We start from the raw sequence: 20,453 nt of genomic DNA on the forward strand, positions 1-20,453 counted from the left end.
ATAATACTGGACCGTATTCTACATCGAAATAATACTAATTAACTTTTTTCTGCCGTTATAAGTACCTGGTTTTGCATTTACAGTACATTTTACTGTAGTAAGTACCTATGAAAAGATTACTTAAAACATACCCTTTTATTTAATGTCATTTATTGGGAAACACGATGACAAATTGACTCTTAACTTATTTATTACAGTCACATACATACATATATAAATCACGCCTGTAATCCGTAATGGGGTGGGTAGAGCCACAAGTAATCCAAGACAACTTGCAGCCACTGTTGACGCGAAGTCATAAGATGGATATGTATGATGAACCCAATCCGTATAACAATAGACCATCATGATAATAAAGGACTACTTAAATCCCTCTGTCGGATTTTACAACATGCAAGAGAAGACAAACAACTGAACGGGTTCTATATTCTTTATTCGCTTCCAATCCAGCATAGGAGACTGTGCAATGTTACAACAATAACGTAAAAGGTAAGTAACATAACATAACATGAACAGCCTATATACGTCCCACTGTTGGGCACAGGCCTCCCCTCAATCAACCGGAGGCGGTATGGAGCATACTCCACCACGCTGCTCCACTTCGGGTTGGTGGAAAAGGTAAGTAGGTACTAGTCGTGAAATGAGAATCGACTAGAGGTGTAACTCGTTTAGGATTCCGAGCGCTACCGATTCAGGTCATCGCATACTTTATGCACTCGTCAGAAGTGATTAAATTGTGCATTCAACTGATTAATGCTCGCGCCAGATGAAGATCACCGAAATAGACATCAAGCTGGGCGCCACGCTGCCCACGTGACTTCCACATGCCTTCGATAATTAATTAACTAAGTAACTCATACCTTGGAACATTGCAAATTCCATCAAACGTAACAGATGATAAAGTGGTCATGCTTGACTTTTTTTTCATAGAGAAGCTACATAATACAGGGTAGGTAGTTCGTGAGGCGTAAAGATAGTGAAACAAATATGAGAAACTCTTTATATCGATTCATTCAAATTATTGGTTCCAAATAGTTGTTCACTTTATTCCTTCTATCTCCAGAATGTACCAAAATCGAATAGTTATCGACCAACGTCTTTAAGTATTACATTTATATCGAATACTTAAGAAAAATGTTTACACACTAAAGTGAACTCGAAATACGGTGCTTAACATACCATCTCTGGCCCGTATAACAGTTTGTCACAAGTATTTACTTCAAAAACATATTTGCGTGATACATGTTGCAGTTTAATTAGAAATGTGCCAGTTACCTGGCTTAATAACCCGTTCATAAATAAACAGACCTGCGCGGAATGTCGGATTGACATTCGGCATGAAGTGCGTTTGCGACGAGCAATTAGTTGTTATTTTCAAAGCGCCGACTCTGCGGCGTCAAGGTGGGCGCCGACTAAAACCCTATTATAGTATCCTTCCTGGAAAGTGCGTGTACGCATAATGATGACAACGCCCTGAACGTTCTTGTTTTTGCCTGTACAAAATCTGTTCATACACAAATTTCTCGACTTAATAAGCTTTATGTACCGAAATACGTTGTATTATATTAGAATTAATAGGCGATTCTGTAGTGATGCACCGCGCGGCGAGGTGTGTTAGGCCTTTGTCTAACACACCGAGTCGCTTCACAGCCAAACGCGTCGGTGCACGGGTCCGAGAATCGCCTTAAAATAATTGGAAGAACAATGGACTCTTTAGGGAATTTGGCTAACATTATGTTTGTAGTAAATAATTACATAATATTAGCAACAAAACAAAGCTGACCTGTAAGTAAGCAATAAATTCCTGAATGCTGTGTGATCAAACAAATAGGCTAGTGGTGCTTATAAAGAGATCGTCACGAGACATCGGTCGCCGACTAAAAATGGCAAGTGACAGTACGCAGCTTACGCGTTGCCGTCTATTTGCGCACACTGAATCAGTGTTCCCGTCCTGGTATTAATAGACGTGACACGCAATGCGTTGGCCCCCTAGTGATGAGCCAATGATTAATGGCAATCTCTCAGTTTTTTTATCCAAAAATACGATCAAGGTGCAAGGTCGCGAACATATTCTAGAAAGTGGTAGGTGAAATGAACGCATATGAAGAATAGAAAACGCTTTTAAAATCGAGGCAATTATATTTTTAACCTTTTTTTTTTGACGTGACTTATTGTAGTATTTACCGCAGATGGCATTAACTATTTGGCCGGACAAATGGGGAGCGCTGAAGGCTGTCACCCGGTACAACGTTTAAGACACCAGGGTGCCCAGTTGGACGCGAACCTCGGCTCAGGGCGTCCTATGAGAGGAAAAATATTTAAAAGAATTAATCGACCCTAGTGGGTCGATAGCGATAAGCGCTGATTGAGGGAAATCGTCGACCACGCCGGCGGGGTCGGTATCGGGGTCCTGAAGTGTTTGGTGTCGCGAGTTGATTGGCTGCCTCTATGGCTAGAGTGATCGGGTAGTCGGAGATATTTTTAACCGACTTCAAAAAGGAGGATCTCAATTCGTATTAGGTAGTCCTGCAGGCCCTTGGTCCTGGTTCCATACAAGACCATTAACCCGGCCCCAGGGGGGACAGAGTCATCTTCTCTGCCCTCCACTGGGGCAATTCCTGTTCGACGCGTCCTTGCCGCGGGGGTGGGCGCCTCTTACTTCAGTAGGCCGGAGTAAGATGGTGGCTGAGTTCGAATAGGGACCCAGACCTACGGGGTATAACGTAGAACCCTTGCCCAGGGATACGGGTGAAGACCTCAACGGCTGCAGAGGCGGAGATGGGAGCCATCGGTACGGCAATGCAGGACGGAAGGGGCATGTCACAGGGACTGTAACCTGGAACCTGACAGAGGGCAGCAGCAACTGTCAGTACTATTCAGAGGCAGAGGACAGGGGTCCTAGTATGGCTTTGTAATAGACTACTCTGGGCGCCATCCCACTCGCGTTAGACAGAGTACTGCGGGGCGGAAGGCGGGAGGGAAACCACTGCCCTATTTTTCCCTAAAAAAGTAGTATGGTGAAATGCTACACCGACAAGAGCGTGGCTCTTAAATTGATGATGATGATGAGTCCTGCAATCCAACCACATGCGAATCATTACAGTGGTTTACGAAATTGAGTTCCTTTTATACTATGTATTTATTAATATTGAAATAAAAATATTATTATCTACATGATATGAAATAGAATAATAGGTAAGTAGGATATAAAATTTCATGAAATGAATGTAGAATGAACATAGATGTAGCTTAGTAGTCTATGGTTTATTTATTATTTTGTCTATGACAGCGTTCTATTTTGTTGGTGACAAATAATGTACGGTGTGTGTGGAGAAAAAACCAAATAAACTGTGTCAAAACTGGTTCCATGTCCTATTTCCGTCCCCCAAAAAATAGAAGCGTAAATCACATTAATTATACACATCGGGAATTATAGACCCACAACAACTCGGAACATAACTTCAACAAGTCACTTCAAATGCTCCCCATTTGACCGGCCACGTGGCTAATACCATCTGAGGCAAACCTATAAAAAAATAAAAATCCTACGCTGAATATGTTATATTATGTATAGTATACAAAAACAAACTTATCTAAGCAAACATACTAAGCAGGCTTTCTAAAAACATTACAAATAAAACTGTACAAGTAATATATTTTTGTAGTCTAATCATTTATAGATAATGGGAAATTACGTTCTCAAAAAGTAACTATGGTACTAATGATATGATAACAGTTTGATATTTATTACCTTTTTATTTTTATTGTCACAGTAGCTACGTAGGTAGGTAGGTGCGTAATGATTACATTTACTTCTTCTTTTCTTATCGTGTTGGTTGTGAGGTGGGATACCAACCTCATCAACCCTAGTGTCAGGGTTATTACCGAGCCGCCAAAGGCCCCTGACGTACATCAGTAAGTAGTAAGGACCAACGGCTTAACGTGCCTTCCGGATCATCTTACTTTCGAACAATCAGGTTAACAGCCTGTAATGTCCTAACCAAACTAAAGATTACAAAGAGATTTTTATCATATGTCCCCATCGGGATTCGAACCCGGGGCCTCCGGATCGTGAGCCCAACGCTCAACCACTGGACCACGGAGGCCGACGGATTTATTTATTGTAGTGTTTAGTAATTTCTTCGGACATTAAACAGACACTTTGTAAAAAAGATTATTATAAGTAAAACACATAATAACGGGTTCTTACCGCGTTTAAATGGGGATATGAGGCTCCATACCCCCTCCGGTTGATTGAGGGGAGGCCTGTGCCCAGCAGTGGGACGTATATAGGCTGTTGATGATGATGATGATGATGATGAGACTCCCGATATTTCGACACTGTTGCAAGTGCCATGATCACGGGATGACTGATGAGATTGGAGTGGAGTAGGTAGATCCATAATTTTCTACGAGCATACATATCTGTCTACCCTCTTTCTTTGCCGCTTGTTTATGTTTTTGATATCGGAATGTTCGGAACCATCTGAACTCGCACCAAACTCACTACGACAAACCGCACTCACTGTGTCCTCACGTTTTTTCACCACATTAGGCCGTTTCAAGCTTTTTACAACACCTACTACTGGATTCGCGGTAAGAACCCGTTATTATGTGTTTTAATTATGATAATAACCGCGTAAACTTAAAACAATGTATAGATTATTATAAGGTTAGTGATTATTTAGAAGATATGAATGCATGGAATAGACTATGGAGTAGATATGAATGTGGGATGGGAACTAATTTTAGGCAGCCAAATTACTAAATTGTATAACAATATTTTATGTTTTTTTTTTAAAGAACATCTAAAGTCCTGGGCCGGGGTTTTTTTGAAGCTTCTATTCCCGGCTATATAGGTCGAGAGATGCTGCTACTGATGTTTTAGGCGGATGAGACAGTCGTTATGTAAAAAATTACGACTCAAAATGTAGCTATATTACCTACTTCAAAATTCTAGATTAAGTAAATTAAATTCATCTTTCTTAGGGTTATGTATACGTTTTTACAATAAAATACCAGATAATATTTTAAATTTGTCAGAGAACAAATTTAAAGCTCACGTGAAGCTTACTTTATGTAAAAAAGCCTATTATAAGATTAATGATTACCTAAATGATAAAAATGTCTGGTATTGAATGTGTTCCTCTAGTTATTAAATAACTTGTAATGTACCCTCATTGATTTAAAAGATGTGTTGCTGTTGCAGTTTCTTGTCATTTCTTCTCCTCAGCCATAACACCTTGCGAAATGACGTAAATTCAAAAATGTTACATTGACCTTCAACAAGTTTATCCATGATAATTACGTTGAATAAATGATTCTGATTCTGATTCTTCTTCATCTTTCGTGTGGGTTGTGAGGTGAATTACTAAACTCATCAACCCTGGTGGCAGGGTTATTATTGAGCCACCAAAGGCCCCTGACATGACTATTACCTACTGAATAAAGATATCTGAATAACTAATTAAACTGTTATTCTATTCTGTTAATATTAATCTCACAATTTTAACCGGTTGTCCGAAAAAGTAACATTATTCCGTACTTCGGAGATTACATTAAGCCTTTAGTTCTGGACATTAGCCGTAAAAAACACCTCCACCGACCTGCAGCAGTCTGGTGGAGTATGCTCCATACCTTGTCCTGTTGGTTGAAGAGAAGCCTAACCCCATCAATGGGGTCTGTACAGGCTGTTTATCTATTTCTGTACATCATCAGATCGCTCAGTACCTATGAACTAGTTAAGAATCGTGTAACAAGATATCTGTTTCCTAATTTGAGAAAAGGAAAACCCGTTTCAATAGTCTGTTTAATGATTATTGATCTGCGATCACAAGTTACTGTGATACATTACGATTCACGACACACAAAACATTATAATTCAAACAAAACCTAATAACCCGTTCCGGCGCTGGGTCGGTTATCAAACTTATAAATAGGGGGTGTAAGTGACACATGATATCAACTCAGAATCTCTCAGAGTTTTCGTTACGATGTCACTAACAACCCGTATAATTTCAACAAAACCTAATTAACCCGTTTCGACGCTGGGCTGGTTATCACCGAAATAAAATTACATACAGAATATCCCGTTTTTATTTATTTATTTATTTACTTAACTAATATTAACATAAATTTCAATTTGTTTTGTTCAAATATCACTAAGTAATTACTTTTCAGGCACAAACGGCAAATCAATTCATCTCTTTTTGTCTAGAAAATTTTACTGTCGTGTCGTGTGTGTATGTTACCGAATATATAACTTTTTTATTTTAAATTTATTTTTATGTAAAGTACTTTTGGAAAACTGGGTACTTATTGCGCGGGGTGTGTTAATAATATAGAGAACAGAGTTTATTTTTCTTCCGGCCAATTGGTTAAATTTTCTAGCGACATAATTTTGTGAATCCCATACCTACTTAGTAATCAATCTATTTACAGTAAAATATGTCATTGATACCTGTAATTTTATTTACATTTGATACAGAAACTCATATCGCGTAGGCTGCACAAATAAATATACTAATTTACTTTCTTACTTAAAAATAGATTTCAAAAAACCATTCACTTTAGTAATATCATTCGTTAATCCTCATTTATACGGCTACTGATAGTATGAATTTATTACACTGACTTACATTTTTATTGGCTATGTTGTAGCTAAAACTGATAGAGTTATCCCCCGACTTTCGTCGCGTAGAATTTATTTTACACTCCGAACTAACTCCCTCAGGGTATCCCAGTTGACATGTACTTACTGCAAGTTTCAAGTTGGATACTAAGTTAAAGGAATCTTTGTTATATGAGTCAACTCCTGAGGCTGTCAATTTTGCATTATTTCCTGAGCAAGGAGGAACCGCTTACAACTTAATTTGACGAATTAGCTGTAAAACCTCACTATTTTTCTATGAAACTTGATAGGTAGTCGATGGCAGAGCTGTTTGTTAAATAGATAGATATTCAATATATTAATTATGAACTTTAGGCCGTCGTATGCAGTTACATGATAATTGATAAGTTAAGTCCCTCTTTTATTGTCTTATATAACAATTTAACATGATAAAGGAAGAAGATATGACAGAATATCACTCTATAAATATCGCCACAGACAAATGAAAATCCTGAGTGATTTCCAGCAGTGAAGGGAAGACATCAAGATGACTACGGCTTTAGTTGTGGTTCTCGCGCTGTTCGCAGGTGACTTACATTTATTCTATTGTTTTTTAATGTATTAATCTAAAATGACTTTAGTTGAGAAAACACTTTGTCGAACTCAAAAAAGCATTCGTTCATTCCTTTTTCGGGTTTTTATTCTGGTTGCATATTGTATTGCATATCCATGATTGAATAGGAAAACCAACTGTTACCAACACTCTCGATATTCTTTAAAACATATGAACTGTGATAATTAAAGCACATAGTAACGGTTTCTTACTGCCCGAACCCGATAAGTATGTGCTTTAATTATGATAATAACCGCGTAAACTTAAAACAATGTCATATGAAATGTGCTTTGCGAAAAATATTCGTACTTTTTATTTAACGAAATGCTATGCGCGTGAAGTTCAATTACTAAATTAAATAGTCCTTAAGATTCTCGTATACCCAAGTCCTTCATATTTCATGTCCTTTGATTTAGTGGGTAGGTCTTTAATATCCAATTATTATTGTTAGATAAAGCGGAAGATATTCGCAAAGGCAACATTTTGACAACATTGTGGCCAAATACCTCAAATACTCGGAGGAGCTCGGTGGCGCAGCAGTAAACGCGCTCGGTCTGCGATTGTTGAAGTTAAGCAACTTTCGCAAAGGCCGGTCATAGGATGGGTGACCAAAAAAAAAGTTTTCATCTCGAGCTCCTCCGTGCTTCGGAAGGCACGTTAAGCCGTTGGTCCCAGCTGCATTAGCAGTCGCCAATAACCACCAATCCGCACTGGGCCCGCGTGGTGGTTTAAGGCCTGATCTCCCTATCCATCCATAGGGAAGGCCCGTGCCCCAGCAGTGGGGACGTTAATGGGCTGGCGATGACCTCAAATACTGGTATAAGTTATTTATATTAAGTATATTCCAAAGAAGAATACTCTAGAAACATAATATACCGTAACTGTATAACACGGTATGTATTAATACAGGTGTGAGCCAAGGAGACATGTAACTTCCACGTCAAACGTATTTAACTTACCTAATTACCATAAAAGTATTATTCTGCTTTGTTGTCCTGACTGTCGCAATCCACATCAGTAGAAGCGAATACTTACTATATAATATGTAGTCTACAGTGTAAGCACACAGGTTACTCCCGCCTACGCAGGCAGTAACATCTAAACTATACTGGTATCGCTTAACGATCACCATCTAAACTATATACGTGTTCATCTGGTAAGCACCAACTATTAATGATCACGTTTATCTAAACTCAGTAGTCGCCTCCAACCACCCCTTACAGCGACCCCTTACCACACGGCTCCTCCGAGCAATCTCATTACTAAACCATACCCACTAAGCAGTGAGTACTGAGCACTGGGTGCGGACCAACCGGCCACATGCATCCATACAATTTCTCATAATAACAAGATGACTAAACAATCACCTTGTTATCTGCTATACGTTCCCTTCTAAATAGTATTACGAAATCAACACATCACACATTATAACAGGGCATAAAAAATAGTTAAATCTCCATAATAAAAGTGATTAGCATGAAAAACTCACCGAATTACTAGAACACGCACACACTAGCTGCCGAGGTTGTGACCCGTCTGACTGGCGGCAGGCCACAAGTCACGTCAGAGTGAAAACTCGTACTACCCTCTCATCTATTAATATTCTGTCGTTTATGTTTTTTATATCAATTCGCGGTGATTCGCGACACTGACCAAGAGTCTATTTACCCAACAGGTGTGTGCTATGGAGAATACATTACTCCTAGTGGACGGATTGTGGGAGGTGAACCCACCACCGTTGAACGCTACCCCAACATCGTTCAAGTGGAGTTCTTGGGTGTATGGACCAACAACTGGGCCCAGAGCTGCGCTGCTAACATCCTGACCTCGAGATACCTGGTGTCTGCTGCCCATTGCTTCGACGGAATGTAATGCTGTATTGGAATTGATTACGATGAATCCTAAACATCTGTCAAATTATATTTTCAGAATAATTATTACAGTCATGATCAACACGACTTTCAGATTCTACGAGGTTCATCGTCGTCGCATCAGGGCTGGCACCACCCAACGCAACACTGGCGGTCAAGTGATCAACGTCCTCCGCGAAATCAACCATCCTTCTTACGGAGTTGCAAGCACATACGACGGTGACATCAATCTAGTGGAGCTAGTTTCTCCTCTCTCTTGGAACCCAGTTATTCAGCCTGGTAGCATCATCTCTCAGGGCTTCGTTTTCCCAGATAACACTCCCGTAGTCCACGCCGGTTGGGGTGCCATTTCTGTAAGTAAAGGTTCCTGAAATACGTCCAAGATCAGTAAGCACTCGGTACATATCTAATGACTATATTTTTCTTTGCAGCAAGGAGGACCTACGTCTCCCGTTCTTCTTGACGTGACGATTTACACGATTAACCAAGAGCTCTGCACTCAGCGTTATGCCGACTTGCGTCCTTGGCCTCAAGTGGTGACCAGGAACATGATCTGCGCCGGCATCCTCGACGTGGGCGGCAAGGACGCCTGCCAGGGCGACTCCGGCGGCCCACTCTATTACATAGACAATTATCATAACATTCTGGTGGGAGTGGTGTCCTGGGGCCACGGCTGCGCCAACGAGACCTACCCCGGCATCAGCACCGCCGTCTCCCCTTACACCGACTGGATCGTCGCGAATGCTGTTTAAATACAATATTAAATATCAATAAATTGGATTTATTACATTTATGAGCTTTTGCAACCATTTTTAGTACCTAAAATGTTAAAACCAGAGCCCTTATAATTTTGTCCTATAATGTAGGTAAAAAAGAATTTTGTTGTTTGTTAATTTGAAAACTTTTGGGGTGCCTTACGTATTATTTGACCGAGCAGTACAGCATTCCAAACTAACACCCAGATCCGGATCCCCTGGTCCGGATGTTCCTTACTCCGCAACAATAAAATACATAAATACCCTACGACCCTGTGAACCTACGATGTAAGTATAGTGTGCGTGTAGCTAAGGCCTTAAGACATCTTCGCATGAAGTTATCCATACACATAATATAGTGATTATTCAATAGTAGGCTATTGTTAGATATTCGTAAATCAATAAGCAATAGGTAATTTAATCGATACTACGTAACAGTACCAACTAGTCTAAAGGATGCTCAAAAAGGACCAAAAACCGCAATGTTTTTTGATCAACCTGAAGTGCCAGTAACACTTATTGAATCCATGGGTTTTCCACTCATTATAATTGTTCATTTGGCAGTAACTAATACTACCGTGACCAACGAATCCATACATTTCGAGTGTTTACTTAATTTTTTTTATTTTTTTAGTACCTACTTATATTTTTTTACATTTTGTTACATAAGTACTTGAATTCTAAACCCCGTGGATTAAATTTGTGTTACTTTCACTGATTTAATAACTAATTATAATTTCTTACTACCTTAATTATAACCATTGGCCCAGGGGGCGTCGTAATCCGCATATCGATTTTGGGTTTTTTTCATTCATACATGTTGAGCATTGTCCTTTTAGGAAATTCCTTATTGTTATTAAATTATCAGATGCGGCTGCTGATAAATTACAGAACTATGATTTTCTTTTATCGTTTCGTTAAAAAGGATTAAGATAAGAAAATACTATATAAATCTCGTAATAGAAGTAGCTAGCTAGCCGATTGTTATCCAGCAGTGACTATAAAATGAATTCAGCGTTAGTTCTGGTTTTGGCGTTGTTCGCAGGTGACCGATTTAATTTTATAATATTTTAAATTGTTTATCCGTGGTCCAGTGGACTCACGATTTGGAGGTCCGGGTTCGATTCCGGATGGACATTCTCGAAATCACTTTGTGAGACTGTTCTTTGTTTGCTAAGGACATTGTGGGCTTGAATCACCCGATTGTCCGAAAAAGTAAGATGTTTCCAGGGGGGCAAGTTAAGCTGTTGGTCTCGGCTATGAGTCGTAAGACCACCTCCACCAACCCGCAGTGGAGCAGCGTGGTGGAGTATGCTCCAGACCCCCTCCGGTTGGTTGAGGGGAGGCCTGACACCAGCAGTGGAACGTGTATAGGCTGTTTTTGTCATATTTATGTTAAATTGATTATGATTAAGTATGTATTTATTATATTATAAATGTGCTTTGCGAATAGTATATATAATTTTTTGAGATAAAACCTATAACAAAAAATATTTCATTAAACTTGCGAGTCTCCTCAGGCGGCTTAGCCAAATTGCAAACGGTTACGCAAAACGATAGTAACAATGAGAGACTTGCCTATCCGCGTTCCCCAAAAATACGATAGATGTTGTTGTTAAGCTTTTTCTTGGTTTAAACGTCTAATTTCATGGAAAACAGACATGTGCATCTTTTATCTTTATTTTTGGGTATAAATGATGACCCTTTTTATTACACCAAGGTACAATTACAGCTTCCACCAATTATTATTCTGATCAAAATACAGAGAAGCAATATAGGTAGCAACATTATTCTATACATAATGTGATCCAAATATCAGGAAACAGTTTTAAATATGCTTCTGCTATTAAATTACATTTTTGAATAATTATGTAGGTACCCCAGCAGTGAGAAAATAGGTAATTATCACGTTAAAAAAGAACAACGCCATCTATCGTGTGTTTGGGGAACGTCGATTGGATAGTCCGTCATTATAATCTCGTTGTAATACATATAATATGCCATACTACGTCACTTTATGTCGACGTCAATCATAATAGAGGTATATTTTTATCACTGTCACTATCGTTGATAACCCAATAAAGCAAAAGCTTCCTAACTAGGTGACTATTCGTCAGGGACAAGTCCGATTTTGATGACTTTTTCTTTTGTAAGGGTTATTTTATAAATTACTAGCTATTGCCCGCGGCTTCGTTCGCGTTAAAATTGGAGTAATACGGTTCCAATTTCCTAAAATACCAGTTCCTACCCCAAGGTAGGTATGGGAGTGTGCATTTTCCAAAAACTGCACACTCCCATATAAAATTTCACCCCCTTTCCGAAGGCATTGGGGGCAGATTTTAAAAAGAAATTATGCACTTTTTTGTTAGTCACAATCCGCATACCACTTTTAGCTTTCTACCTTGAAAATTGCGGAATGGTCCATACAAACTTCCACCCCCATTTTAGGGAAGTGGTTGGTTAGAAAGAGACAAAATAGCCTATGTCACTCTCCATCCCTTTAACTATCACCACTTAAAAATCACGTCAATTCGTTGCTCTGTTTTGCCGTGAAAGACGGACAAACAAACAGACAGACACACACAATACACTTTCCCATTTATAATATTAGTATGGATTTAAAATCAGAAACGTCTTGAGTGGGGCAAATCAATACTCATCTATCATATAAAAAAGTTCATCATTTGGGAATACAAATAACAGTCATTTTTTATATGATTGATATATTTATTTGCCCCACTCAAGTTTCTGATTACTTATATAAAAAATTCCTCCTATAAAAGAAAAAAATCATGAAAATCGGACCTGTCCCTAGCAAATAAGAAGTTAGTAAGCATATTGACCACACTAGTAATTGTTATTTAAAATTCGTAAATCAGGTCTGAAATTAGATTATTTTGAGTCATCTGGCTTCCATTTTTAGAATAGTATTTTATAAATTATCTTTGTCCCAGTCATCTAGCATGACTTAATCCGCTTACTACAAAGATGCGAATGTTCCACTTTGCATGGTATAACAAAACCAGGTATGCTCGCTCAATCCTATGAAAACAATGAAAAGTCGCCATTGCTAGCCATTTGATGACGTAATTGTTCCCACTGTGTTACCATTAAATTGGTATCTTCAACATTCCAAGGACGTAAATATTATTGAAAATTAAGGAAATGAATGTTTAGTTATTATTCCTAGTCACATATATAAAAATCATTAAAACTAAGTAAATATTTTACTAAAAGTTCAAAATTACCTTGCAAAGTATATTAAAACATTATTCGTGGGTAATTTATTTTTTACGAAATGGCAACGCAGGGTGGGATGACGGCAGCTGGGCTAACCTTGAAATGTTAGCTGTCATTTTTGAGCATAGCTGGTTTTGTTATACCATGACACTTTGTAATTGTAACCCTTATTAAGACTCTTCTTATCCTGCAGGTGTGTGCTATGGAGCCTACAACACGCCAGATGGCCGTATTGTGGGGGGTGAACCCACAACCATTGAACGCTACCCACATATAGTTCAGATTGAATTTTTGGGTGTGTTTACCAACGCCTGGGGCCAGAGCTGCGCTGCCAGCATCCTAACCTCGAGATACCTGGTGTCTGCTGCCCATTGCTTCGAGGGAATGTAAGTCTTTCTTTAAATCCACAGGTGACGGCCTCTGTGGTCCAGTAGTGGAGCGTTGGACTCACAATCCGGTGGCCCCGGGTTCGTTTCCCGGTGGGGAGATATAACAAAAATCACTTTGTGATACCTAGTTTGGTTAGGACATCACAGGCTGATCACCTGATTGTCCGAAAGTAAGATGATCCGTGCTTCGAAAGGCATGTTAAACCGTTGGTACCGGTTACTATTTACTGTTACATGATCCATGTCACGGGCCTTTGGCGGCTCAATCATAACCCTGACACCAGGGTTGCTGAGGCTGGTATCCCACCTCACAACCCACACGATGAGAAGAAGAGAAGGTCACAGGTGGGAACTAATATTTCCCACCTTCTGAAATTAAATCTTTGAAGAAAAAAAACTGATGGAGCCTTAAGATTGTTGTTCTATTTATTTATTTGTACACAATAAAACAGACACAAGGAGAATACAAAGAAAACAGATAGTACAGGTAAGCTTATCTTTAAACAAAGAGATTTCTTTAAGCTGACCTACGTGACGAGAGAGATATTTAACGTACTTATAATATTATAATATAGATAGACATACATACGCGTACAAATTATTTAGAAATTAAATTAATACTATTATAAAACACAATATACACCTAAACCTACAACCCAAATTTACATTCTTCTGCTAACCAGATAAAGGTGGGAGGTCCACGACATACTGCAGTCCAGCAGCGGGCCAAGTTCTATTTCTACCTGTTTCAAAAAAACTCAGCCCCCATTTACCAGGACAAGTATTAAATGATCTAAGGATACCCTGAGATAAGCGTTTGCGGTACCTAAGTACTTAGCCATTTATTTCAGTCAAAGACCCAAACAAGAAGGTGAACTAATCAACAGAAGCCTTATAATAATGATTTTGACTTACTTACATCACAATTAAATAATTTCAGATTCTATGATGTTTCGCGTCGTCGCATCAGGGCTGGGACCACTCATCGCAACACTGGCGGTCAAGTGATCAACGTCCTCCGCGAAATCAACCATCCTTCCTACGGAGTTGCAAGCACATACGATGGTGATATCAACCTGGTGCAGTTAGTCAGTGCTCTGTCTTTCAACCCGGTGGTACAGCCTGGTAGCATCATCTCTCAGGGCTTCGTTTTCCCCGATAACACTCCCGTAGTCCACGCCGGTTGGGGTGCCGTTTCTGTAAGTTAAAGTTACTGAAACATGTCCAAGCTCAGTAAGCACTCGTTACATATCTAATGACTATATTTTTGTTTGCAGCAAGGAGGATCTGCGTCTCCCGTTCTTCTTGACGTGACGCTTTACACGATTAACCAACAGCTGTGCACTGAGCGTTATGCCAACCTGACTCCACGGCCTCAAGTGGTTACGGAGAACATGATCTGCGCGGGTATCCTCGATGTGGGCGGTAAGGACGCCTGCCAGGGTGACTCCGGCGGCCCGCTGTACTACTTCAACAATGACCAGACCATCCTGGTGGGAGTGGTGTCCTGGGGCCATGGCTGCGCCAACGAGACTTATCCTGGAATCAGCACGGCCGTCTCCTCTTACACTAACTGGATCGTCGCTAACGCTGTTTAAGCAGTTAATTTTCTGTAGAATATTACATTAAATTGCTGGAAAATTATCAAGTTTTTAGTTTTACCTATCTTAAAATACTAACATTTACACTTGTATTACATATGTTTTACACTTGCGTGTAATACCTACTATACCGCGGTCACTTACCAAAAAGCATCATGTAAAGGTAGGTAGGTTTGTTCGTCGCTGTATGACCGCTTGCCGCGAAGATGTTATACTACAATCATAATAATTATGTAAATATATCAAACTCAAAGGGCCATGGAGCGCGGTATGTTCGGCATTCATGGTTGATAGACGTGTGTTGATGTCTACCATACGTCAAAATTCGACAGCACTCAAAAGTCGATGATATAGTTGGGACACGTAACTGGTAATTGCTCATATTAAGTAGATACGAGCACTTAGCAAGACGGGACGATAACAGATAGACAAGGGTAGTTACGGAATAGTGACCAAAAGAGACTTAGGTTTAGCGGCAGTCCACAAAACAAAAGAAGGTAGGGTGACATTGTTGGGTAAGCTGGAAAACAATGGATGAGACTTGCACAGCACTGGAAAGAGTGGCATGAAAGAATGGAAGCCATAATAAGCCGTGGAGGGTACGAGTCGAATGGATATGTAGAAAAGATGCGTAACATAATAATATAAAAAAAATAGACGTGTAAGTTAAGTTAATTTATCTTATTCAGTCATATTATACTTATTACTACGCGTCTATTGTATAAGGTTATAGAGTAACCTTATGTAGAGTATCCAGTAGCGGATCGGCTACGCATAGAGTAAAATAATAAGTACTTACCATTGTTCACCAAGGAAAGAAACTGACCGATTAGTAACGAGCCGACGTCATTCCCTTTGGGTCTTAGTTCAACCTTTAATTGCCGTAAGCAACTAAGGAGTAAGGGAGAGAGCGCGGTTTGTCTTTCTCGCTCACACTTAGGATTTTTGTATAGAGTATCCATGGTGTAGTACATCTACAAACATAAACGAAACAATAGTTTTCACCTGAATGCAAAGTAACGCGAGTTCATCTAAAGATAAATTGCTCTTATAATTCACGCAGGTGCTAATCGAATGCTATTTGGCTACTTTATTGCCTAATATACGTTCTACTGAGACCAAACCCATTGTCAAACATCCGGAGGTAGTGTATTGTATATTATAGGTACTCCACCAATGTGCTCTATTGGTATAGAATAGAAACTTCACATGAACTCGACTCAACGATCTTTAAAGAAAATGTAATGTGTTTAGGACGATGTTTTCGTACTCCTTGTAAGCAAGTGATGAATATCCATAATCCACACGATAATATTTAAAATATTTAGTTATACTACAACTTTTTATGGATGTCAAAATGAGGCCTTCTATGGCACAGAGAATACCTATGTTCCTATAGTTTATCAATACCTTCGTTTTGACGTGAGCTTTCGTAGATTTTCCGCATATGGCATTAACTACTTGTTCGGACAAATGGAGAGCGCTGAGGGCTCTCTCCCGGTCCATCGATGCCACACCTCCACGAACATGTACGGTATGGCAAATAGTACCTACTTAGTCTGCTTATATTATCGACTTATTTGTTTTTTAAGCTCACTGCAAGACGATTCCAGGTGTTTTTTTAGAATGTATGAGATTGTACATATACGCGTAAATCCACCTAAATAAACGTTTTGATTTTCATTTAATCGTACATTGACATTGAAAGAAAAGAAAGAAATAAACGTTTATTATAAAGGAACAGCACCACATTGCGTGACCTTGATATTCCGAAGCGTTGGACATATAATTCAGTAAAGATTAAAAGATAAAATAATTACAATAATCATATAATTAATGAAGACTAAAACTAACGACTTTGATTTATGATAAGGAAAACGTCTATAAAAGTGCTTACTATAAGGAATTCGTGAGACAATATTTTGTCTTTTGATTATTGAGATGGTGTTCCGGCGGGTTTTGACTGTGTGGCTTATAGCAGGCAAGTGTTAAATACACGAAGTACTTACAATACATACATACATAAACTCACGCCTATTTCCCACCGAAGTAAGCAGAGACTATGGAATTTCATTTGCTTCGATACTGACAGACTTCTCTTGCTTACTCCACACTCATCAATCGTTTCATACTCGCACGCCGGTACAGAGTAGATCGTACTGAACCTTTTCTAAGGACATCTCCAATTTCGTCAATGTACGTCCTTCTAGGTCTTCCTCTGCCAGCCCTACCACCGACCTTCGCGTATATACTGCTTTCGTTATCCTATTATCCTTCATCCACTCTACGTGTTCAAACCAACTTAACATTCCCTTCTCAATCTGAGTCACTATATCGTTTTTTACTATCACACTGTTTCTCACTCTATAGTGAAGTACCTACTTATCTAACTATATGTAAAATAATACGGGACAAAATTTGAAAAGAAACCTTGAAAAGTATCTTTACTATTTTACTACTTCTGAGGCGACCAGTGCAGTCCGTCCCAAGTGTTATTATTGTCATAAATTAAATCAGATAGCTTGCTTAACAGCGTAAAACCTAAACCTAATATTTAACAAAACAGTGGCCCCGAACTACTTACTTAGTTATTCGAGACTCCGTTGCGGTCCTTAATGCGTTATTATCGCACGAGGGAGTTATTTAGTACTATTTCAGTTACTGTACATTAGCCTCAGATGGTGTCAATGGTAGTGTGGTAGGGTCCCATTTTACCACCCCGGGTACGAGGATGGGTATGTTATATCCAGAGGGCACTATTTGGCCAGAAAGTCATATTAATCCAGTATGCCAACGTTACAGTTGCTGTCTGCTCAGCATCAGAGTCATCCCGCATAGTGGGAGGCCAGGCGACGACTATAGAGAAGCACCCCTCTGTAGTCCAGGTGGAATCAATAACTGGACTGATCTGGTCGCAAAGCTGCGCTGGAAGCATCCTCAACACCAGATATGTCCTATCCGCCGCACAATGTTTCAGTGGCTTGTGAGTAAATGTATTCAAGGTGGTTTCAAACCTAAGTAGTTAATATATGAATATAAACGTTGTTATTTTGAGTAAATATGAAAGTTTACTCTGAAATGGTGTGGCTGTGACAAGTAAGGTTCCAAAAGTATTTTAAAACCTTGATTTTCTATTTCCTACTACAGATTTAATTTATTCAAACTTTTTATTTTTTCTACAAAAGTCCATTATACATGTTGCTTCCAGACTGTTTTCGCCGTCACGTCGTCGTATAAGGGCTGGTACTGCTAACCGTAACAGAGGGGGCGTGATTCTCGCCGTTAGTCGAGCCTTCAACCACCCCACATTCTCCACTTCAACTTTAGAAGGAGATCTCACCATAGTTCAGCTTTCGACGGCCTTCGTCTACGGTAAAACAATACAGCCGGGACGCATCGTCACACAAAACTTCGTTTTCCCTGATGACTTGCCTGTTACACAAGTTGGATGGGGCTCTACTAGAGTAAGTCGATTTATATTGTCATATAAATATTGTTGTTTCAATTTGGTGAGAGTCATCCAATGATCGTCCGCTTTGCGAGCTGCTAGTTATCTATTGAAAAGTACGTCAAACTGTATAGATAGTTAGTAAACCAAGAAGACTACTTAAATATTTCTCTTCCCAGTCGCAAAATTTTCATCACCATGATGTTATAATTAAGTATATATCAACTCTTGTAACATGTTCAAAATTTTCTCCGATACAGACTAGCGGCAGAGGTACCGCGTCAGTGTTGCGGGAAGTCCAAGTATATACGGCGAACCGACAGATATGTGCGCAAGAACACGCGTCTGTATCTGTGTATGTTGTGTACGGGGGTGTTGGGCGAGGGAGGGAGGGACGCATGCGACGGTGATGAAGGCGGCCCGGTCTACTACGACGACATCATCATCGGCATCATCTCCTGGCGACGCCGGTGCGGCAACGCCACCCAACCCTCCGTCAACACACGTGTCGCGTCTTACACCAACTGGATCATCATCAACGCTTCTTAGAAGACTACAGATATACAAATAAAACAAATGCCGATCTCGATACTCATGGTATACCAGCGCGGAAGCGTTGCGTTTCTGCAAATAGGGAAGCGGTCATCGATGGAATGACCCACGAAAGATAATTATAAAATAAACTTAAATATATAAAACTAAATGATTACCTACACAAGTCGTTTAACTAAAGTAATAAGCCCTTTATGTTCGTACTAAGTAATATTAGATAATGACTACATATTAGCCTGATGTATGACTTTTATACTGTCACAAACAAACATAAAAACGCTCTATTAGGTGAGTAAATGTACCCCTGCTTGGCCACTGGTTTCCCATCAAGAGTGGGCTATTTCGAGAAAAGATTATTAGAATTTGTACAATTTTCATTAAGTACTTTTTCGCAAAACTACTTGAGGATGTTTAGCTTTAAGTACCAATTCAAGCTAAGAACATAATTATGGTATACTAACGTAGTACCTAGTACACTAACCGAATTATATTTATCATCTGTGGTGAATTGAATTAATTTAGATGAATTGCTTCGATGTTGTCATTTTATATGTGACAGAATAAACGTGTTAGCAGTGTCATGCACAAAAAGGGACAAAGTAAGAAATTAGGACTAATACGAGAATTTTTTGAAAAGATTTCTGAAAAAAAAACCAGGAAAAAAAGATTTACACAACAAAAATAAATAAGTATTAGGATGGTACAGATAATGTATCTGCGCTACTTGTTTTCAAAACAAGAGTTACAACGGATTACATTACTGATAAATGAAAGATACGGATTATTATCATGCGCATTTAAAGATAATCATACCTACTTATACCAACGCAAATATTTAATATTACTGTCAATTACGTCAGAGATACTGCATAAGTACCTATTCCAGGAAACGTTAAGCAGGAAACATTTAAAAAGCTGTTTATGTTACAAACCTTTAAAAATACAGTGAAGCACTTCCATAGGTGAATAAAAAAACAAATGCCAAAACAGCGTCATCTAGCGGGGTAGCTACATAACATCATAGCTCGCAATATCAAGGGGATGTTGTCACCGTAAACGCAACTCATCTTTAGCAAGCAATCCCATTTAACCCACAGAGAGCGTTACTTGTATATTCATTCAGAATATTCATCATCCCATCGCTTCAATCGCGCAAATATTAATTATATTAGTAACTAACACTGTATTGTTTTTTAACTACATAACATAAGCCCACGACATATCTCAATTGCGGTCAGAAGACGTAAGTGGCAATAATATTAAATATTTGCGTAGGTATAAGTACATTTGATTATCTAATAATCCGTACTTTTTAATTATATTATTATCAACAATGTAGCAGGTTCATACATCGCAAGATGAACACACACATCA

The 20,453-nt window shown here is 39.1% G+C and overlaps 2 protein-coding genes and 1 pseudogene across 2 annotated transcripts; all 3 read left to right on the forward strand.

Annotated features, from left to right (window-relative positions):
- Positions 1-7,083: 7,083 nt before the first annotated feature.
- On the forward strand, positions 7,084-9,885 carry LOC126380478 (trypsin, alkaline C-like). Its single transcript, XM_050029921.1, has 4 exons — positions 7,084-7,197; positions 8,899-9,091; positions 9,189-9,447; positions 9,526-9,885. Exons 1-4 carry the CDS (start codon positions 7,158-7,160, stop codon positions 9,844-9,846), a joined length of 813 nt encoding a protein of 270 aa, XP_049885878.1. The 5' UTR covers positions 7,084-7,157; the 3' UTR covers positions 9,847-9,885.
- A 945-nt stretch (positions 9,886-10,830) lies between these two features.
- LOC126380479 (trypsin, alkaline A-like) lies at positions 10,831-15,122 on the forward strand. Its single transcript, XM_050029922.1, has 4 exons — positions 10,831-10,894; positions 13,283-13,475; positions 14,419-14,677; positions 14,756-15,122. The coding sequence occupies exons 1-4, from the start codon at positions 10,855-10,857 to the stop codon at positions 15,074-15,076; spliced, it is 813 nt and encodes a 270-aa protein (XP_049885879.1). The 5' UTR covers positions 10,831-10,854; the 3' UTR covers positions 15,077-15,122.
- Positions 15,123-16,957: 1,835 nt separating this feature from the next.
- LOC126380495 (trypsin CFT-1-like) lies at positions 16,958-19,257 on the forward strand (annotated as a pseudogene).
- Positions 19,258-20,453: the final 1,196 nt, after the last annotated feature.

The sequence above is a fragment of the Pectinophora gossypiella genome, chromosome Z (assembly GCF_024362695.1).
Source record: "Pectinophora gossypiella chromosome Z, ilPecGoss1.1, whole genome shotgun sequence".
Lineage (NCBI taxonomy): Eukaryota > Metazoa > Arthropoda > Insecta > Lepidoptera > Gelechiidae > Pectinophora > Pectinophora gossypiella.